This window comes from Artemia franciscana, chromosome 14, assembly GCF_032884065.1.
Source record: "Artemia franciscana chromosome 14, ASM3288406v1, whole genome shotgun sequence".
Lineage (NCBI taxonomy): Eukaryota > Metazoa > Arthropoda > Branchiopoda > Anostraca > Artemiidae > Artemia > Artemia franciscana.
In genome coordinates, this window is record NC_088876.1 from 40,840,686 (window position 1) to 40,864,401 (window position 23,716).

The 23,716-nt window shown below is 35.2% G+C and overlaps 1 protein-coding gene across 2 annotated transcripts; it reads right to left on the bottom strand.

Moving 5' to 3' along the window:
- Positions 1-3,941: 3,941 nt before the first annotated feature.
- LOC136035713 (telomerase RNA component interacting RNase-like) lies at positions 3,942-20,433 on the bottom strand. 2 transcript variants are annotated; one of them, XM_065717663.1, is made up of 4 exons: positions 20,334-20,433; positions 11,384-11,591; positions 10,551-10,625; positions 3,942-4,147 (listed from the first exon to the last, which is right to left on the bottom strand). In XM_065717663.1, the coding sequence occupies exons 2-4, from the start codon at positions 11,582-11,584 to the stop codon at positions 4,043-4,045; spliced, it is 381 nt and encodes a 126-aa protein (XP_065573735.1). In that variant the 5' UTR covers positions 11,585-11,591; positions 20,334-20,433; the 3' UTR covers positions 3,942-4,042. The 2 variants fall into 2 exon arrangements, with proteins under 2 accessions (XP_065573735.1, XP_065573736.1); XM_065717664.1 differs by lacking the exon at positions 10,551-10,625.
- Positions 20,434-23,716: the final 3,283 nt, after the last annotated feature.

Sequence of the window (23,716 nt, forward strand, 5' to 3'; positions counted from 1 at the left end):
AAGAAACGGGTAATAATGTGATTTTATGGAACGTTTCGGCGAGTGACGCGGAATCAGCAGAAGTGGTGTTCGAAAAGGTCGTCAAACATGGGTTAGACTACGAGCATATTTGCGATTATTCAGTTTGGGAACATGGAAAGGAAAAAAATACATCAAAGTTGAGATGGATAATGCAGAGATTCGACTGGCATTGCTGAAAAAAAAACTAAAAAATTAAATAGAAAAGTAGTGATGAACTTCTCTAATTTCTATTTGATATATATCTATTTGACATTTATTTATTATTTTATTATTGTTCTATTATTTTATAATTATTATTCTATTATTTATTTATTATTTTGACTTTTATTTATTTCTATTTGACAATTATATCTATTTGACATTATTTATAATATCTTTTTGACAGATACTATGCCACTTTCTGTTAAAGAGACTCGTCGGAAATTACTGGCACATAGACAGAAAATTATGGACTGCTAAATCCGTGAATTGGACGTTTGGGTTTCAAAGTCACTACTACCTCTTCTGTACGTTGGACATTATGTAAACGCTCCCGTGGAATAGTATATGTCTGAGCAGATTCCAGATATTTTTTTTAAGAAACATAATGATAAGCAGTAAAGATATGCCGATACGAGAATAGCCTATAAATTGTGAAAGTATGTATGAGGGGACTAAAGTATGAGAATGAGTGAATTATTTTCTGAAAAACGTTGGTAGTTTTGTTTGCATCGCTATTTTGGTTATTTATTAATTTTTTAATTTAGTTTGTTTTAATAGATGTGATATTTAGTGTTTAATAAATTGTTTATTAAGTGTGAATTCGAATGAATAGATGTTTAATTTTCTTTTTCTCTTTTCTAGTTATAACTTAATTTAGTTGTTTTGTAATATTTAGCTAGGTTAGGTGTTGCTAAAAGGGAATGGTGATTGGTTTTGTTTTTTGTTGTATCAAATTATGAGAGTTGAGAGCGCGTATTTAATTGTGACTGGTATTCGCCCTATTCGACACCACAAACATTTAGTTCTTTATTAGATAGTGGTTAGAGAACTTGTTACTCCTCTTGGGGCTCATAGCACAGTTGATTTGGAAAATCAGAGGGTAAACTTTTATGATTATTTTAATGAAAGTACTAATAGAAATCTGGATTTTATTGTTCCGGCTTCTGAACCCCCTGGAGATATTAAATTTATATTTAAATATAATTTTTATGATCTTAGGTGTCAGCATGGTGAATCACATGATTTTAGAATTTGAATTTCCAATGTCTTAATGCAACTTTTGATTTATTAGTCAATTTAGCTAATCTTAATTTCTTCCATGTTGTAGCTTTAACGGAGACTTGACAGGGTGATCATAACTCTGCTCTTCTGGATATACTGCGGTACATTTTGCTAACGCGGAACTGAGAGCTACGTCAGCACAGAGGTCTTGTAGCCTGTGTACGTGAAGATCTGCATGTGAAAATCCGTGATGATCAGCGCGAATATAATGAAATGGTGTGTAAAATACTATTTCTAGAAGCTAGATTAAATAATGTTGATGCATATTTAGTCATTGTGCATAGGTCTCCCTCTAGCTCTATCCAAGAATTCTTTGAGCATTTACGTGAACAGTTGGCGAAAGTGGAATCTAGCAATAAACCTTGTTTCATTCTTGGTGATTTCAACATCAACATGTTAGATATTGAGTCCTTGGTGACTTCTCAACTTTTAAATCTTTGCCTGTCCTATGGTTTAGTACCTACGACTAACATTCCGACTAGAGTTTCTAGGACTTCCGCAAGGCTTTTGGACAATATATTTAAATATACCCTTTAGATCCCCAAGAGTTGTTGTAAATGCTGAATCTGACGACTTCAATGTTGATTTTGAGGTATTTACTCAAAAACAAGTAAATTCTGACTTGAGTAAAAGGTCTGTAGTTTTTGATAAAAATACCCTTGTAAAACTAAATAATAATCTAGTTCAAGTTAATTGAATGTCCCTGCTTAGAGAGGAGAATAATGCAAATTGTAAATTCGCACTTTTTTATAGTAAGCTTATTGGAAAAGGCTAAGGAAGCGGGAGTTGTTAAGAATATGAAAGGGCGAAAACATAATGGAAAGAAGCCATGGATAACACAAGATCTTCTTCGGAAAATAAATTTAAGAGATAAATTGAAGTTACAAGCTTTAGAACCTACGGATGAGAATAAAGAACAATATGGTATTTTTCGTAATGGTTTGAATAGTTTTCTTCGTGAGGCGAAAACTCACTCACTCTAAAAGGTATTTTAGCTTGAAATTTAAGGAGGCTCATTGAAAACCTGGCAAATAATCCGTAGTGTTATAGGTCAGAGTCCTAATATACTACCATATGAAGTGATAGTAAATGAGGCCATAGCTACAAATGATTTTACGATTTATAATAAGCTTCAAAATCATTTTATTTCAGTAGGTTCAAAAATAGCCGATACGATTTCCCCATTTCCGGGAGACTCACCTTCCGGATCCACTTTACCGCCCCCTATAGATGTATCATTGCATCTAAAGTTGATTACCGTGGACGAGATAAGTGATACCGTGTATGCCATGAATAATAGTTCGTCTGGCAGTGAATTGATGAGTTCAAAATTTTGAAGTGTATTTTTCCATCTATATCTAGTATTCTGACGTCATCAATCAATGATTGTTTCAGACAAGATAAGTCTCCAGATTGTTTAAAGTATGCAAGAGTGACATCGGTTTATAAAGGTGGTGACAGAAAAGATCTTGGTAATCATCGCCTAATATCAGTTTTACCAGTTACTAATCGTCTGATTGAAAAATGTTTTAGTTCTCAATTAACCACATTTCTTGAGAAGTTTCATCTTTTGAATATGAATCACTTTGGATTCCGAAAGAATAGGAAGACGGATGATGCATCGATATTTTTGACAAGTATTATTAATATGGCTTTAGACCAAGGACTAAAGGTTGATGCAGTACTTCTAGACCTAATGAAGGCTTTTGATACAGTTGACCATGATCTACTCTTGGAAAAGTGTGAAGTTTATGGGATCCGAGGTAAAGCTCTTGATTTTCTACGGAGTTTCCTGAGTAACCGGTACCAGTTTTTAGAAATGGATATTTTTTGCACAAGTGTTTAAAAGCAACATGCACGATGGCGAAGCCACCGGGCTCCGGCACTATTTTTTGCTCTAACTTTTGGGTGAATATTTTCCCTCTATGAGAAGTACCGTTTTAAGTTACCTTAATCACTGGTATAGTAAGCGCATTTAAAAGCAGTTTGCATGATTTCACACTGTGAACTTTTTCAGCTGATGATCTAGAGGGGGAGGGGGACAGCTACCTCTCACAGTTGATGCCACCGAATATACTAAAGAATTCGGAAAAAAACTTAAATCGATGTCCAAAGTTCTTAATGTTTCAGTCCAATTATCCCCTAAAAAATCTGATACCAAATCCCATTAAATTGGTAGAGCAAAATGTCTTGACTTTATTTATTTTTTTTGTATAACCGCCTTTAACTTAATAGAGGTTTCATTGGCTATTGACCGAACTCTTTTGAGCTTTCATATTTCCCCGCATATTTTCTTCATACGGTCTTTCGGTTTTCTTTCCAGAATCAAGATTTTCTAAAAAAAATGAAAAAAAAACTTTTTAAAGTCTGAAAAACCCGAAAAGATAGCCAAAATCAACTATAACAAGGCACATGCAAAATATAAGTGAAACCGAATTCAATCCCGTAACCAGCTATAATTTAAGGTTATTGGCTATAGGCCAAAATCTTTTAAAATTTCAGATTCTTCATTAATTTTTCCCACACAGTCCATCCTCCTCCTTTTTTTTTAAATAGCGACAACGAAAGTTTTCACGAAAATTTTCAAAAGCAAGACATGTTAAATACAAATGAAAAAAATGATTATCCTAAACGTAGACAAAATAAAGCATAACAGGGAATTTCCACAAAATTTAATCGATACAAAATTCCATTACGTTAGTAAAACAGTAAAAAAAACATCTATCACAAAGATAAGATTAAAAACCGGGTTTGAACTTTATTTAATAATTGGCCTTCCAACGTTTTCTTCTTTGCATGTGACTTCTTTGTATTTCTTAACCTCGAGTAGGTATCGTTCCATTGGACTTAATTTTCCTAATGGCTGGAAATAAATAACTACAAATTCTAAACTGAAAATAACCAAGAGTACCCATGGGCTCAAAAGCCAGACATAAACTAGTACTTGAATTTCATGTCTGTTGATTTGCCTCACATCTTTTCTTCTTTTAAAGAAGAAAGGATTATCTTCTTTTCACATCTTTTCTCCTTTTAAATTATTACACGAAAATCCAATTAAGGTAAATAAAATGACAGGACAAAACTCTAAAAAAATTGAGCTACTAACTCAAGTCAGCTAATGGCTAGAATAAACAATTTAAAAAGCCTCATAATTTTCTTCTTTTCAAGAAAAAACTGGTATAATTAATATAAATACAATCAGAGGATTTGGCGTTAGAATAAAAATGAAAATCGAGTAAAACATTTGAGCTACGAACTTGATAGCTCTTATTCGCGCTTTTTATACAGCCATTTAACATAGCAGTTGATTTGACTCAAACTTTTCAAGCAGGCTCTACGTATGAAGAGGGGCTTAAAGCTAATACCCTCAAAGAAATCTCAGTATTGTCCTATGTTTTCATACATTTTTCAGAGACCTTTTCCATTGATTATGACCCATTTTCTCGCCCACTCTATGTTTTCATACATTTTTCAAAGACCTTTTGTCATGATTATGATCCATTTTCTCGCCCACTCTCCTCCCTAGAACAAGATTATGCGTACATACATGTCTGCAGCAGCCAGTTTTATGTAAATTCGGTGTATTAAGACTAGATTCTGCAGAAAAAAAAAAATCACATTCTACAAATTAAAAAGTAAGTGAATCTAACAATTCGTGGTAAAGAAGCTCAACTACGGAGAAACTCAGGCCAATAGTAACCGAAACTCTAGAAAACAGAATTTTTAATAACACTTAATCCATCAAAAAGATTTCTTTTTAGCCATGTTTCGAAATATATGAAATTCGTTACTTTTAACGACATCTATCAAAACTCCTCCAAACAGACTAGCGATTTTGAAAGAAATCGCCCGAATAGGCTATACCCATACCAACAAAACTTTGAATTTTGCATTTCTTTTCCCAGAAGAAAGATTACAGGTGCGTGTTTATTTGTTGTTCCCCCCCCCCCCGAAGATAATCATATCGAACGGAAATTAAAAACATTAGTGTCATTTTTAAGTGACTAAATAGATTCCCCCACGGGGAATCAATTAATAACACTTGATCCATCAAATATATTTCTTTTTAGCCCTGCCTCCAAATATGTAAAATTCATTACGTGTAACAATATCTATCAATACTCTCCCAAACAGACTAGCAATTTTGAAAGAAATCGCCCGAATAGGCTAGCAATCTTAATGAAAATCACAACCTGCTGTAGAAGTTTCAAACCCATACCTACAAAACTTAGAATTTTGCATTTCCTTTCCCAGAAGAAAGATTACAGATCTTTACAGAATCGTTGAAAGATTACAAGATTACAGAATCGCATCGAACGGAAATTAAAAATGTTAGTGCCCTTTTAAGTGACCAAATAGATTACCCCACGGGAAAGCACTTACTGCCATTTTGTGGCAGGCACCTAACTACAATCTTGCTTCAAAGAGAACTGAATTATTATCGACTGAAAATTCTAAGATAGCCCATGGAATGTTTAATTGCATATCATCCATAATGAAGGAAAGACGGTGGGTTATTGTGCAGGAGTGGGCGTGGACATATGCTTAAAATAACGCATTTCAATATCCCAATTGTCTAATTCCCCACGAACCTTCAGATAGAGATAGAAAGGTGTATGGCGCGGGGGAGATTATTAACCTCTAATCTCCCCTCCTTTAGAGTAAACATGAACAATGGTGCTGCGGGGTGACAGCTCCTTGCTTATTACAAAAAGAAAAGAAAAACTGCATTTGCAAAGCTCATGAGGGACTTAATTGTAATAGCTTAAAGTCTGAAATTATAAACAAAATCACCACCCACTCCTAACAAGATTTATTATTTTAGAGAATTTTAACCTTATCAAGGTCGTAGTTGTACCATCTGCTTCTGCTGGAGATGGGGGTAAAATCCCTCGGACTAAGAACAAGATATATTTCATTATTTTTAACGCGGAAACTTGCATTATATATTTTCTTATTTGACTTATCATCGAATTTTTTTTTTAGTTTTACAATTTTCACTGACTTTTTCCAAAGAAAAACCCTGAAAATAAGAAAGGATCACCAGTCAAAAAGTGTAAAGGTTTTGCGATATAGGGGGGGGGGGTTGAATCATTCTGAAGAAATCAAGCACCAATCATTGCACAAGAAAATATCTACTGAGGAGCAATCTGAGGTGAGAGAAAAGTTCTTTGGATGGTGCCAGTTCTGATGATCAAGTGCCTCTTCCCACTGATAGATGGCGAATGGTGGTTATTCTCCCTTATCTTTTGGAAGGGTAAGTGTTGCCTCCACAAGCCGATGTGAACCTCACGGATGGGGTTCTTAGAATGAAGGAAAGATTAGTGCACATATTGACACTACCAAGGTGTGCTTTTCGACATTGGGGGGATGGGGAAGAGATAAGCAAGAACTTCTATATCGCAATACCACGGCCAAATGAACTACAACAGCCCAACAGCCATGACGTAATGTTTTTTGGGTCTGTGTGAAGAAAATGGGCCTTTATAGCCTGAACCTTGACTCAGTTTTGACATTACCAAGCAGGTTCTTCAGATACCTTAGGTAACGATTTTCCAAATCGTGGAAATTTTGATCAAAATCTATTCTGGAAAATTGTTAGAACAATATCAAAAGTAAATCCTTCCAATTTTAGCATAAACTGTCTTAAATAGCATTTACTTTCCTACATGCTAGTCTGCCTGAGATGACAATGACTATCAGGGCCGTTGTTTGGGAGGGGGAGCAAGGAGGGGGCAGTTACCCCCAATAATGTGGAGAAAAAATATTGATTATCTCAAGCCCCTTGACTATCCGGATATGGACCCTCTTGCCCCCTTCCCCAATAAAAATGCTGTAGATTCGCCACTGGTGACTAGCACTCCTAGAAGTTACTATATCTAGTTGACTTAGTGGGGATCTTTATATTAGGGGAAGTAGGAAGATGTCTCTGAACGAAAATAGGGTTCTGCAAAAACTTCCCAAAAATTAACAATTAAATTTCGCGTTAAAGCTTGTGTGTTTGAGGATTTCAATTTTTAGAAAATTGTAAAGAAACAAACTTTCATTCAGGGACCTCGCCCTCTAAAAAATAGATAGGGAAAATAGAAGCAGTGACACAAAAATTGAAGAAAGTGCTGATCAAAAGGCAGTATACCAGTACCAGGTACCTTACCTCACATTTAGAGTATCACAGTTGAACCAAACATATCGAATTCTTGAATAGGGGTGTCAGTTTACTCCATGCCAATGCATACCCACGCATAGGACTGCTGACCTAACTTACATTTAAGAACTGGGACTGCACCCTTCCCTAACCCTACAACTCTATTCAATTTGTTTAAACTCTGAGAGAGGATCTATATAGGAAAAATCTTTGATGCCTAAAGAAGTTAGAAATCATTAAAAAAAGTGGCTCCCAGATCAGCACAGCACCAGAAGCCTACTCGAATCAGAAGAACAATGTGACAAATATGTTGCTTAAAACTACTTTGATAGCAAATCAATGATTTGGACTGGTTAAACAAGCTGCTTTTTAGCTACATCGATCCGTTTTCTCACTTAGCCTATTAATGCATTATGATGCTGAAAACCCTATTACAGTGCTGACAACACTGTTTTTTCAGAAGTATGCAAAATTGAGAACTTTGAGTCTGGCACAAACAGGCAGCATAGCCAGTTTCCTAGGCTTAATTGGTATAATATATTTTATCAGTGTGCGGTGTACTTTATTTTATTTAATATCTGTAAAAGCTTTACATAATAAACTAAGAGGGTTGTCCCCTTTTGATGAATCTTCTTCTGTAAATTACCGTAGCTTTTGCTGAAAATGCCCGAATCTAATTGGTCACATATAGGAAATGACCATCAACTGAAAAACTGTTTACATGATATTTTTTTTCCAAACTTTAAATCTGAAACATATTGGGAAAATCATAATTAACGGCCACTTCTTTTACCATAAATACAGTGAAGTTATTAAGATGCCCCAGTAAAAGTTAGAGAATCGCAAATGTTCTCTTTTTTGGAGCTATGTAACTCTGAAATTACACCAGGAACTTATACATGGAGAGAACAACAAGAACCAGCTCCCCTGGAATTCCACATTTTTGCTTATTGATGAGTCTTATTATCCATATATTGAAATTAGATTTATTTTTTTTACTATCCTACTCTCATCCCAGGACTTGCAGTATATAAAGAAAATAATTACATTTTCATTGTAGTAGAATAATGTCTTTCCACAAAATATATTAGTAGCATGCACTGACAAAATCTTTGTGACTCTAAAGCTATCAATTTATTCAATAAGTAAAAACACAAAGTTGAAAACATATTCAGCCCTAAACGTGCAATAGCCTGAATAACTCCTTAGCTACCAAGATTAAGGCAGGACGGGCTCTCAAAGAATCTTTCTATTCCTCCCATTTTAAACATTCGGAGTTTTGCCTGACGTTCCTGAATTAGTGATTTCGGCGGTTTTTATTTTAACAGATGGAAAAAAAAATCTGGTGAATATTTTGATTTAATCAAATCTTAAAGCCGACAATTATCTTTTTTATAATTCCAAAACAATTATAAAACCTCTTTCGGGTTTGCATTCTAGATTGCTACACCTGACACTGTTGTTGTGGGGTATCAAAAAATAGAGCAAAAAATATCCTATTCAACAATCAGAAACTTATTTCTATAATATTTTTCAAATCTATAATATATTTCTATTAATAGTCCCTTCAAATACTTTACATATTTGTGTTCCAAAGTCAAAAATCCCCTCAAAAGACTAGATGCAGCTGTAATCGGAGCGCGTGATAATGCATAAATTATACCAAGGGACTAACCACTCGGATTGTTCAGGAGCAATTCAGTGAAGTATTAGTTTGTTGTAACCAGTTTAAACAGTCTGGAGAATAAGTAGCGTGCAGACACCAAACTGCTCGTTAATAAATATATATTAAAAAAATTATATTTATATATAACAATGCAATAATCGTAATTTTGAGTGAGAAAACCCTTAAGTTCAACCTTTTCTTGTTTGTTTAGTTGAAGCGACGAAGAAAACTGACACCTTTGTCTTTGACCAAGTTGCCACCTCAGAAAAAGAATTGACTAGGGAGTAAAATGCTTGGACTTTGGCTAGGCCTTAATGGGGATGAATAAGTTGATGATTTAGGTGGTTTCTTCTATCCTCTGGTCCAAACTTATCCTTACTGAATGGAACAACTTGTAGCGTGGCGTTAATTCACAAAAAGTGAGGAGAGAGGATATTTTCCAAAATCAAGGGGGTAATTCTGCTGCTTTGCTCAATAATGAAAATACCAAAAAATGTATTTTTCAAAATCTAGGGGAACACAAAGATGGGGGGGGGGGGGTTACTTATCTCCCTTGCATCCAAACTGATGCCAATGAGCTTACGAATGAAGCTTATATCTATTATTTTTAACAAAGCTTGCATCTCTGCATTATACATTTTACCAAGTACGCCGCAAAACTGTATGCTACATATACTGATGCAATAATATTGCTTCAGGAAAATCAGGTTCATTTCAGAAATTCTGAAAAAATATTAATTCGCATCTTTCAGAACAAAAACCATATTCAATAAAACAGAATATTTTCTTTCTTTTATTGACAAACACTCATCTTCCCAGAAGCAACCAATTTCTCTATCAGCAAGGGAAATACAAAGGTTTTGTTTAATGTCATTTTTTTTTATATTATGACACCAAAATGTCGATGGTTATGACAATACATGCACACAAACCCAGCCTTTAGAGATGGGGTAAAATTCACAAAAAAATTATTTCCGTGCCAAGACTTTTTTGTGATGTGTTTGTTGGGGTAGGGGATTACTTTAGATCATTCTCAGGGGTGAATCCCCCCCTCTGTCACATATTCAGTTAAGAATTTAACAAGATTTTGAATAACCTTTTCCTACTAAACACACCGGCAAAAGATGAGTGGGTCCAAAATAGTAGTCATATCTCACAGGAAAAATACATGTTTAAAAGTTAACCATTTCTGGGTTTACTGCCCTTCTCTCACCTGGTAAAATATCAAGATAACCCTCTTTTCCCCAAAAAATCTCTGAGACCCTCATTCCCCCAAGGTTCAGACCCGCCTATGCTACGAGATCATCAAAACAATTTAAATTAAAACTGCATTGTAGCACTTAAATCTCAACCAGTTTATTATTTTCTTTTACAATATAGGAGATTCAATTATATTTCCTCTAACTTGATTAGCATTAAGAATAGATTACAAATAATAAATACCTGTGAACTTACCATCTCATTTTCAATAGTTTTTTGTTTCTTTACTATCCCAGTAGGAAGCACCTTGTTAGCTTTACGTTTTCCAACCTGTAAAAATTCTCACAACTGAGCTAATGTTGGACAACTTCAATTCAGTATGACAAGGATAGGGCCTTTACTCTCGAAAGAACATAAACAAAAGAAAAAAATTTATAGAAGTAATTACCAAAAAAAAATCCCTTTACTTTAATTAATATTTTGAATTTAAAATAAGCTTTAACATGCTAGCCAACTTGGCCAAAGAAAATTATTCTAATACTGTTTGCTGGAGACCTATTCAAAAACTTGATTTTCACCAATGAAATATTTGTAGAGACATTTCAAGCAGTCTGGGCTAATTTATAACCAATTTATTGTCAGCAAAAGGCGTCATAGCTTCGACACACAAAATTAACGTCATTATGCTGCTGGAAAATAACTGAAATAGAATAACAATAACTTTCTACTGAATAGTATTAACAATACTTTCTATTAGTCTTTTTGCCAATATCTTCTTGACATCAGTATTGATACAAAATTGACCAGAGATGTTAAACCAATAAGTTTATATTATAAGCAAAATGAAAAAGCTAACAGTAAACAAATCACAAGAAAAAAACTTCCTTTTCTGAAATTACACTTTAGCAATTTCCATTGGCGGCAAGTTTTGTAAATACTCATAACTAGAACTTTGTATTTTTTTTAGGACTGAAATTTTCTGTTGAGCCTTTTTCCAAGTTTGTAATTAAAGTTGAATAAAAATAATAGAAAAGCGTATGTTAAAAAAGAAAAGGCAACATCTTATAAAAGAAAAGGAGTAAACTTACAATAGGCAATGGGGGTGTTGCTACACCAGCTTTATCAACCAATTTCTTTTCATTCTTGTTTTTGAGATCATTCTTTTGTTCTGTAGCTGGATCATCTGACATCAGCTTTTTTTGTTCTTCTTGCATCTTTTTGAACATTTCTAGGAAACTGCCATCATTTTTGAAAGGGACTTTGATAGCTGATGAATTCATAGTTGACATTCTATTCCTGAAAGCATCAACAAAATTTTCAGATTAATTACTACTCAGCTATTACTACTGTCCTTCAATGTGTTGATTTTTGAATTAAGATCAACTTGGTGGAAGTGACTAGAAATTTGAGTCATGACTGATTAGAGTTAAGCTAAGACAGATACTCTCAGTCTCTCAGGCAAAACTTTTAATTTTTTAAATTCTAATTTTAAAACAAAAATTTTAATTTTTTAAGAATTGTACAAAAATGATTCATTTCACTTGTTGATAGATAGTCCATCATCCATCCTAGGGAAGAACTAAGGTAGAAAGCCGTAAAGTAAGGGTAATTCAAATTGTCTATCAGTTCTGTGAGCCATTTAAAGGCAATTAAAGACCCCCAAAAAATGATCTAAAGATTTATAACTAACCATGTCTACAGAACTTGCAGGGTACTGGGCAACTGAGACTGTTCATATTATACAAGCTTTGCCTGCTGGAAATACCCAATGGAATTGCAATGGAGATGACCAAGATTTATGAGTTGGCTCATGGTGGACAATGTCCACTAGACTTGTAGGCTAAGAGGGGGACTGAGGTTGCCCAGACTGACTGGCAAACAAGCAGCCTAAGCCTTATAAGCCTGCCTACCTATAGTCTCAGGTGGGAAATTTTCTACCTTTATTAGATTATTACTAGAAGATAGCCAAGAGGCCCTTTTCAACCAAAATTATGGTCATAGACCCGTCTTCTCCTGCTGTTAACTCTCCAGTTAGCCTGGACAGCACCACTAGCATCGAGGTTGTTAAAGACTTCACCTACCTGGGCTTCGTAATTTCTTCAAATGGCTCACTTCTCCCTGAGCTGCAGGCAAGATTATCTAAAGCGTCTTCTGTCATGGGTAGACTGAATCGTCACCTCTGGCGAAAACGAAATATCAGTCGCACAACAAAACTGCGGATCTTCAACGCTCTAGTCGGTTCTGTGATGCTTTACAGAGCTGAGACATGGCAAGCATCAGCTGCAACCCTCAAGAAAATAGACGTATTTCATGCAAAGAGCCTGAGGAGGATTGAGGGCCTACAATGGTCTGACTTCGTCAGCAATGAAAAGCTTCTGCAGCTCACAAAGCAGTCTTGGCTTTCAACTCAAGCAGCCGAGCGAACCTTACGATGGTTTGGGCATCTGCTTCAAATGCCACCACATCTACCCGCAAAGATGATCTATGACTTCGACGCTATCAAAGTTGGTTGGAAGCGACCTCAAAGCTGACCAAAGAAACGTTGGTCCGACAGCCTGTCCGAGTTCTTGGCAATGGCAAACATCAGACAGGGCAAAGAGCAAATACTCGCCATGGACCGAAGTGGGTGGAGGAGGCAGACATCACTCTCTACACCAAGCAGTGCCCGGCAGGAGACTTAAGTAAGTAAGTCAAGTTATTTTGCTGGAAAAAAGTTACAAGACTGTAGCCAACAGTCTTCAACTAGTCTAGTTTCAACTATCTAAAACTATGTACATTACACTGAAGGTTATGGGCATTTTGTCAAAGTTTAAGAAGGATACATATTTAAAAAATATTTTGTCAAATATTAGGTACTGTCCTAGTACTGGGATTCTTGCCCTACACAGTGATATTAATGAGTTTCAATGACGTCATGTTATTTCAAAATAATAATAAACAAAGATTGAATGGAATCTTGCTGCATATATAACAGTAAGAATTTTGTTTGGCATATTGTGTTTCCTTTTGATTTAATGTACAGTCACACCTATGTCTAGCACCATTAGGAAGGAGGGACACTTTTGGGAATGAATACAAGGTCTGAAGTAGCCAACACACTGGGAAAGTGTTGTCAAGCTACTATCTCTACCCTTTCATTATTTTTAAGACTTTGAAGATTGCAAAGGCTGCAAGACAGTCTACACCCTAATCTATCTATATTTTGACAAAAAAAGGTAACTATATAGTGGTTGGCTACTCCTGAAGAAATCATGCTAAACAAATAAAAGTAGAAGTTATAGATTCCTTATGTTATCCTATTCCCAAACACATTGGATGCTTTTTGACAAAATTAGGTGTTTTTCTGATTGTAATCAGTCAATAGCATTTGGAGATGGAAGAGGTGGAGTCAAGTACCTCAAAATATGTTCTTAAGGATCACTGACGTTCTGGATTCATCAACATACACTGACAGCACTATTCACTTAACTCAACCTCTTTCCAAGATGGACAAAGCCCTTTGTCAAGAATTTTTCACCACTTTTCCTTGTGGTGGTAAATATAGACTATACAAAATTCCATAGCTGACATAGGGAAAAGGTGAACGCACAACTAAATTCCTTTTTTTATAGCTCTTTCTAAATATGATAATCAAGTTTTTATTTTTTTTTTAGAGAAGGATTTATTCACAAAGCATATAGATAAAAATTATTGCTACTGCCCTTAAAAAACAAAGCCTGTCCATGGAGGAGGTAAAAAAACAAAATCTTTAAAACAAAAAGAATGTTTGGCCACCAACACCACAAATATCATCTCACTAACAATAATAAAATATCATATATTTTACTTTTCCTCTGAGAACATAACATCAACAAAACCCCCCGATAAATAAATAAACAAATCAAAACTCATATACTACAAAGAGAAGTTCCTTAATGGTTTTCTAAATAATTGAGGTCTCCAAAATCTTTATATAACTGGTCAAACTATTCCATTTCTATGTACCTCTACAGATAACAGAAAAACACGAATGGGAAGAAATACCTCTAGGTACATAGAAGTCAACACTACCCCTTGTATCATGAGAATAAACAGTAGAACTAATTGACAATAAATCACCAAAACAACAAGGTTGAATATCCTGCTGAAGTCAACAAATAAACCACAATGCATAAAATTCAGAAAGGCCAGCAGCCATCAAAATTTTGAAAATTTGGGTAGAATGCTCAAACAGACTTATATGGAGGCCTGCAAAGATCCTTACTGCATGCCTTGTAGAACTCTCAATGGTTTTAGGATAGATATAAAAGTAGAGATCCAAATACTTGAAGAAAAAGCAAATACAGGTGTATTAGAAAAAAAAAGATGGCAAAGGACAGATTTAGGAAAACAATGCTGGAGTTTCTTCATTATACCTAAATTTCTTGCCAGAATTTTACTAGTTAGTTACACCTTACTTAAAAGATGAAGTTTCATCAATCACAATCCCAAGGTATTTCAGATATGTCATCTGTTTTATAATGGCATTGGACAAATTTAATTCCTTGATCCATGGGTAAACATCCAGTGATTACAAGAAAATAATACAATTAGACTTAGCCATATTAATCCTTGGTTTATTTTGCCTGAGCCGTGCCAATTCTTAAATGATTTTAAGAATTGATTAAACGATTTAAATGATTTTTCTTGAAAGTATGCAGCAGCTCTGCCTTTTTAGCTGTGCTAGTGGCTGTTGTACCATTTACCTGCAAATTCACCCTCCCTCATCCTGATGGCCCCACATACAGCCCAATAAATATGTAAAATTTTAAAGAAAACAACAAAATTCTTACTTTACAGTATGCATTAAAAATATCATTTGGGCAAAACTGGAGAATAGCACCTCTCCAAAAGGAAGAATGCTAGGACAGAAAGAGAGACATTTTCATATTATGAATTTCATTCTCATTTTCATGGTTTTTAACAATTCATCCCAAGCACACCTTCCATAGCCCTAAGCAATATAAAAACAAATAAAAAAGGTACAATTACATTCTTTATTTTCTGCTCAATACAATAGTTATCACTAGTGGTGTAATTTTGTCAAAATCCTAGAGGGGGGGGAGGTGTGGCAAACTTGGAGCGATTTTTACCAAGACAAGTAAAAATGACAGCAGAACTGAAAAAATGAGCCATATAGTACAATAAGACAAAGAATAAAACAAAGATAAAGTAAAGAGCAATGTGGGCACAATGTATGGTTTATTTTATTTATTTTTTTTTGTTTAGACTAGGACAAATTGTATCAATGGAGTTGTCTTAGAAACTTCAAAAACGGCTCATTTGATTGGAAACTGAAGAGGCTAGTGCCCTTTTTAGCAGTCAATAGTGATTGGAGGGCAACTAACCCCCTAATGGCTTAAGATAGCCATTTTGTTCAATGTAGTGGGAAGATCCAGAAAATATGTATTTGAGGAAGACAACCCAATCCACAGCCCTTAGGGCAAGGGTTGTAAGTTAGACCCAGGGAGTATACAAGGTATATATAGAAAGGGTGATAGCATAAACTTTGGAGGGGGTTCATTAGATTGGTGATCAGAAGTTCCTATTCCCTTTTTAAGATTTAGAGTGATCAGAGGGTGGATACCCCCATCCCCTGTACATTTTCCCAAAATGCATCTACTATAAATTTTGAAATAGCCATTTGTTGTCCTAGAAACTTAGAAAAGAGCTCATTCAAATAGAAATTGAAAAGGCTAGTGCCCTTTTTAATAGTTTAAAGTGATTGAAGGGCATCTGACCCCCCTTCCATGTACACCATTTTTCCAAATACATCAAATCAAAATTTTTAGATAGGCATTTTGTTCAATGTATTGGAAAGGTCCAAATAATATATCTTTGAGGATGAAAATCCACCAGAGCCCTCAGGGCAAGGGTTGTAAGTTATGCCCAGGGGGCATATAAAGTATATATAGAAATGGTGATCATTTAAAGTGTAACATTCTGACTTTTTACAAAACTTGAAAAAGGCCTCATTGGATTGCTAATCAGAAGTTTTAGTACCCTTTTTGAGATTCAGAGTGATTGGAGGGTGGACCCCCCCCCACACATCTTGTATTCTCCCAAAATGCATCCAATAGAAATTTTAAGATGGCCATTTGTTGTCTTGGAAACTTTGAAAAGAGCTCATTCAATAGGACATTGAAAGAGCTAGCCCTCTTGAATAGTCAAAGTGATTGGAGAACAGCTAACTCCCCTCCCATAGCCATTATTTCTCCAAACACATCCAATCAAAATTTTGAGATGGCCATTTTGTTCAACACAGTTGAAAGGTCTCGAAACTATGTCTTTGAGAATGACAACCTCCCACAGCCCTCAGGGCAAGGGTTGTAAGTTAAGTCCTGGGGTCATAAGCTATATATAGAAATGATTATTGTAAAAACTCCAGAGTGGGCTCATCTGATTGGATATCAAATTTTCTAGTGCTTGTTTTAAAATTAAGAGTGATTGGAGGGTGGACCCCCCCCTACACATGGTATTTTTCCAAAATGCATCTGATAGAAATTTTGAGATGACCATTTGTTGTTGTAAAAAATTCAACAACAGTCCATTCAATTGGAAATTCAAAGGGCAAGTACTCTATTTCATAGTCAAAAGTGATTGGAGAGTAAGTAACTCCCCTCCCATGTTCACCATTTGCCCAAACATATCCAACTGAATGAGGTAGCCATATTGTTCATCATAGTTGAAAGGTCTGGAAATTATGTCTGAGGATGACACCCCCCCCCCCAGTCCTCAGGGAAAGGGTCATAAGTTATGCCCTGGGGCCATATAAGGTATATATAATAATAATGATTGTATAAACTTCAAAGTGGGCTTGTTTGATTGGTAATAAGAGATTCAAGTCCCCTTTTTAAGATTCAGTGATCAAAGTGTGGATAGCCCCCATACCTTGTATTTTCTTGAAATACATCTTACAGAGATTTTGAGATGGCCATTTTTGTTGTAGAAACTTCAAAAACAGCCCATTTGATTGGAAATTGGAAAGACCAATGCCCTTTTTAACAGTTAAGTTTGATTTAAGGGCAACTAACTCCCCTCCAATGCCCATGGTAAACGTCTTCCCCCTTGCATTTCAATTACAGCACAAGTGTCTGGTGCCCTTTTTAAGAGTAACAAGAGATTGGAGGGCAAGCAGTCCTTCTCTCAAGCCAATTCATTTTCCAAATGCATCCAGTCAAAATTTTGAGACAACCATTTTGCTTAGGATAGTAGAATAGTCTAGCAACTATGTCTTTAGGGATATTAAGCATGTCAACCTCCCACAATTATGCAATTGGCCCATTATGCTTTAAAACTAAATGTGGCTTTAAAATGAATCAAAAGGCATTGTCTTTATGGTTGCCAATAAGACACCTCAGCAATATATCAAGAACAACCAAGGGTATTAAGTTTAAACTTTTAGGGATACTACTATTACTACTTCTGCTTTTATAATTTAAATAAATAAAAAGGGGTAAGTGTATCCAGGTTGTCAAAGAGCATAAATAAAATTTTTGGGGAATGATTTGAAGTTTTATTTTTCAGGTCTACTTCAGAAGCTATAAAATTAAATGAAAAATTATACTGTTCATGTCAGGATTCAAAATTGTCAAAAAAGTTTCTCCAACATACAAATTACAACCTGCACTATGGATTCTTATAGAAAAAAAAACTGAAAAGATGTACAATATTTTTTTTCCCTGAAAAAGACTATGTCAACAAAAACAAACAGAAATAAATTAAAAAGACATTTACAGGTTTTTCAGAGAAAAGTAAAGAGCTGTATTAACCCAAGAGTGAGCAAAAATTGAGTCAAATAATCTTCTAAGTGTAAAACTACTACAAATCACAATCAATAAACAAATAAAACTACCATATATTACTATCAACAAATAAATGAAACTCAAAACAATCAGAAATTACAACAAATAGCCAAGTCAAACTCCAAACAAGCAAAAATTAATACAAGCATGGCTGATAATCCCTATGCCTTCTCAAGATCAGAACACAATTTCTGCTTTACTGAAAACAAAAATAATACATTTGAAATAATTTTACCTTTCTTTTTTTTCCAGTAAAGTGCAAATTGTGTTCTGGTCTTGGGAAGGCATGGGGGGTATCAGCCCTACTCATGTTGATTTTTGCTTGTTTGGAGTTTACTTGACTATATATTGTAATTTCTGTTTGTTTTGTGTTTCATTTATTTATTGATAGTAATTTATGGTAATTTTCTGCTTGGAAGACCATTTGACTTAATTTTTGCTCATTCTTGGATTAATGGAGCTCTTTACTTTTCTTTGAAAAATTTGTCTTGTAGAAAGTTTTTTTAAAATTAGTACCAAAGAAAACTGACTGGTTTCTGTGGATGCTTGAATTAAGTAGACTTGTCTTAGTTTTGACAAAATTTCTGACAACCCTAAATTTCAGCTGGGAGAGGAGAGGAAAACCCTCCTACCCTATAGAAAATTACACCCCTGGTTATTGCTCTGACAATCCCCACCCCCCTTGGATTGACATATATAACCAATAGGCCTAAAGATATAGGATACTAGTTTGTTGTTATTGCTTCTCAGGGAAACAACATCTTGAGCCCTTAAAGGAGCTGAAACTTAACTTTCAAAGAACCTGAGTCATTTTTGAAGGGCTTCTGGCTCTTTTTTTTTAATCTACAAATCAGTTTTCATAATAGCATTTTAACATTAAAATTAATGATAGCACTTATCAGTTTAGAGCACTTAGAAATACTAATTCTAGAAGTGCATCCATTTTTTGGCTTTCTGAAATCCATTTTTTAGCTCTTTAAAATCCCCTATCAACACACTAAAATGTATAAAGTGGGTAGGGTTTTGAAGCTGAGGGAAAAGTTTGGGTTGTATAATATGAATGAACTTATATTTTAAATATTAATTCTAGTCATCACTGGTAATTTCTTTATAGTAGTCAGTCAAAGGTAATTAAAAAACTTGCCTATCCATTAATGCTAATTATCCACTTTTACTTTAAACTAGCCAGTGAACCAGTGAATCAGAGCAATTAGTTAAATATTATATTTATGTTCTATTGATTCAAAGAAATGCCTTATGACAGAATGGAGATTATACAGTTTTTCAGTTCAAGATTCAATTTGTTTGAGAAGATGCTTTGGCTATGGGAAGGCCTAGGTGAAACAAATTTGGTTAAATACCAAGGTAACAGTACCTATAGAGTAAAGCAAATTAGCCCATGAGCCCTGTGGGCATCAGGGCAAGGTCTGTATTCTATGATTATTGAGTAATTATTTGGCCTGATGCCTGAAAGTGTATTTACCAGTTGCTAATTTCTCTGCCTTTAGTTCTGAAAATGCACCTGTTATTTGAGTAGAATTCTGAGCCATATCAATGTTTTTTTTTCTTCAAAATTTAGGAAATGTAATTTGCATATCTTTAAGACCTTATAAAACTGAATTGAGCAAAGTTATGAAGCTGAAAACAATTTAGTTGTACTTCAATTAAGCAGAAGATCTATTTTGCAAGGTTTCACTTTAATAACACACATATTTTTAAAGGTTATCAAAGGTCAGGGCCCTGTAGAGGGAGGAGTGAGGTAGGTGCTTCAAAATACCTTCCCAGGACATACTTTAGTCTGTATATTCATCCCTGAAAGTTTCATTTTCCTAACCTAAACCCTTTCTGAGATAGCAAGAAGTAAATTAACTAAAATTTTACTGCAGATACTTCAAAATACCTTCCCATGACATCCTTTAGCCTAATGATCCATTCCTGAAAGTTTCACTTTCCTAACCTAATTCCTTTTAAAGATAGGCTAGCCTAGCTAGAAGTAGGCTAGCTAAACTTGAATTTTACTGTAGATTTTAGGGCTACATCACACTATATTTTAGGGACCATCATAGAGGTGGGGGTTAATTGTATAGAATAGAGAAATGTATTACTAAGACTATACATGGATACCATCAGAGGGAAGAGGTTGATTTGCATCCAAATTAATTAGAAGATCTACAAGATCCCTAAATATGATCACATAAGACAGAAGAAAGCATACTTGACTTGAAGATCCTAGAAAAGTTTTAACTAGCCTTCCTTTAATGTCGATTTACTCTTTTCTTCAAAGATACTGAATGATGTAAAGGCCCCGTTTCTCGGTTAATGATACTACTATGGTTTTACGGAGTGGGTGTTTTAACGCCACCGCTGTTTTCCGCCACCCAGGAAATCTTGTATCATCAAGAGGATTAGTTGGGTCAGAATAGACAGATTAGGTTAGTCTACGTCTATGTCTATGTCCTTTTTGTCTATATTTGTGTCTATGACTATGTCTATGTCCTTTTTGTCTATATTTGTGTCTATGACTATGCCTATGTCTATCTCTATGTTTATGTCTAAGCCTGTTCTTATGTCTATGTTTATTCTGACCTACCTGAATTAAAAGGTGGCAGAAAACCGCGGTGGCGTTAAAACACTGCAACCGACTTTAAATCTATTTTTATCACGTTTTCATACAAGGCATTTGTACTTGATAAAAACTGATGATTCTGAATAAAAACCGCTACTGTATAAATCTCAAACTTTTGTGTACTTAGATATGCTATCGGCTTTAAAAATTATTGTTCTCTTTTGCTCAATGACACCCGGAAAACCAATCGACACCATTGGGAAATAGATAATATCCCTAGGTCCAAAACTAATGGGTACCAACTGGATGGTAGCGATAGGCTTTCTGGTACCCATGCGCATGAACGGGCTATAATTCTTGGCGAGTATCATGCGTTCCTCTGCGTAGAAGAAAAGATGAATCAGAAGAAAAAATCTAGAGGCTAAATAATTTTTTTTTTGCTCTCATACTAATGAAACTTTTAAGTTAATAGTTTCTGCTGCCATTTTCTTATTAATAAAATTCATCATGATGCTAGCAAGTGCACGTTACCTTAATTACCTTAATTTGCACTTCGGAGTAAAATTAAAGTCCAAACTGGATCTGTTATGCTCCGTGTTGAGGATGATGAAATTTTGTCGCTGTGTTAGCGCCCCGTGAAACTCTGTAGGAGAGTTCTGCTGAACAGATGTAATTTAAGCCTACTCAGTAAGAGTGACCAAAAGATAGGTATCGCTTGTAATGACTATTTTTCATGGGTTTAAAGCTGACACCGCCGCGCCGCACAACAGTAGCTTCATGCAGAGTATGGGAGATGTTTGGGCATCATCTTGAAGACTATTCCAGTCGTTAACAATGCACTCGGAGAGGAAATATTACCGTGTTTGGAGACTTTTATTAGCAGATTTTTAGACATCTTCTGTGAGTTGCGTCTTGTATGTTGCAGGTTTAAAAAGTGGTAAGCAGACCAATTAAAGCAAAAATTGATTTCATTTGAAATAGAGTATTTATGGCGTGAAATGAAACTATGAGATTTCACAAAGTGTAAATACCGCTTTGACTAAGACAAGAGTTTGAAAATTAACCATAAAATTACCACAGGTTTTGAAAAACCAGGAAATATGGGGTCGTTCTAGGATATTGAGAAATATCCACATCTTGGCTAATGAACAGCTGTAGTCCGGAAAGTGTGGTTAACCCTAAAGTATAAACAATATATTTTATTGTATCTAGCAGCTGTAATCTAATAATTCTTAGGTGATTTTTGGTCCTTTTGGTTAGGATTGTCTTGAAATCGCAAGTGTCCTTAGCTATCTAACAGTCATAATCATATCTTTGCCATTACATCCTGTGGAGCAAATAGTCCCAGTGGCTTTTATGTAACCAGACAATTGTACTGCTGTTTGTGGCGTTCAATAAAAGTAATCATATCTATTCCCAGCCTCTCTATAATATTATTTATGCTTCTCATCTATGACCTGTAAATACGCCTAGCATAATTAGTCTGGCCGAACCCTAAGCGGAAAACTACCTTAGTATTAGTCCCCTTCAGACCTTACCCCATACCCCGTCTAAGAACTGCCAACCACTTTACTGCAAAATATTTGGTAAAAAGTGGAACATTAGGTTGAGTGTTATACTTGTAGGCCAGAATCATACCACCACGGCTGTGTCTAAAAAAAAGAGTGTTGAAATCTGCAGGCGTTCCAGTCTCTTGTTGTAAGAGATATAATTTTGGCCAGGTATGCGCTTTGTGGCCCCCCTTTGAACTCCCTAAATTAAGCTAGTTTCATTCGTATAAGAAGGGAGGGGAGACGTGCACCGAAATACAATATAGGCCTGATTATAGCCATATAGAGTCTTAGAAAGACTTTGCGGGAGCGGCTAATTATGACGTATTTAAGGAGACCAGTGCTTAGATTTGCTCTTAAGACTGCTTGTTACCATTAGCTATGGAATTTTAGTTTTCTTCTATTGGTTCTACTATTAGCACTTCTATATCTCTTTCCTCAGGACTTATCTTAAGCACTTAGTTTAATATTGAGCTATGATCAGACATATTACACTGACAACGAGAGTTATTGCTAAGAAAGTGAAGAACACTGCACTATAATATCGGGGCTTCCACTTTTAGGGAGATTACCCTATTTTAGGAAGAAATCACTTCTTTTAGGGACACTTATTTTGAATTTAGGGACAAAGGAAAATTCTTGGGTAAAGTAAGGATTTTCAGAGAAATCTAGGGTAAAGTAAGGATTTTCAGTGAAAGTTTGATTTTTTTCAAACAAAAGACTGAAAAATTCATCATTGTAATATTTTTTGGTAAGAAAGATTTACAATGTCATGTTGAAGCGTTGGATATGGTTAAGTGTAGTGATGGATCAGCTGAGGGTCGGACTAACTGCATCAAATAAGTCATTGAAAAAAACTTGATTCCCTGGCAAAATATTGTTGGATTTTGTGCTGATACTACTAATGTCAAGTTTGGAGGCAATAGACCTGCTTCAAAGCTAATGAAAGCCAAGGTGCTTAATATCTTGAATGTGAAATGCTCGTTCCATCTTATTCACTTATATTCATCCTATGCATGCTTGTCACTTCCCAAGGCACTAGAAGACTTGGCGCGAAATATCTATGCCAACTTTTCGAGGGGTACTTCCAGGCGAAATAAGTACGTCCAATTTCAGAAATTCTTTGAATGCAAAGCACTCCCAATTCTTGCACCAGGACAAACCCGTTGGTTGTCCCTTCATGCCTGCATAAAGAGGCTTATTGAGCACCGGGTTGCTCTTACTCATTATTTCATAGAAACCACGTTTGACGACATAACTACAACCAATGACCTTATCTTGTCAACATTACAAAGCACGTTGACAAAGCCATACTTTAAATTTAAGGACTACTCTCTTGGCCTCTCTAATGAATCCAACACAGTTTTCAATCTGAGCTTCCACGTCTTTATTCCCTAAAGGCAAGTGTCAGAAAACTTGTGAATGATGTTGCGTCTAACTTCATGGAACTAAACTATATTCGCAGTGTTGGTTTGTTTACCG

Excerpts from the sequence above, each read along its gene's own strand:
- LOC136035713 (XM_065717663.1), bottom strand. The coding sequence starts at position 11,584 with ATGTCAACTATGAATTCATCAGCTATCAAAGTCCCTTTCAAAAATGAT. Across the intron at positions 10,626-11,383 it reads CAACACCCCCATTGCCTATT|GTTGGAAAACGTAAAGCTAA; the intron begins GTAAGTTTACTC and ends GAATTTTTACAG. Across the intron at positions 4,148-10,550 it reads AAACTATTGAAAATGAGATG|CCATTAGGAAAATTAAGTCC; the intron begins GTAAGTTCACAG and ends ATTTATTTCCAG.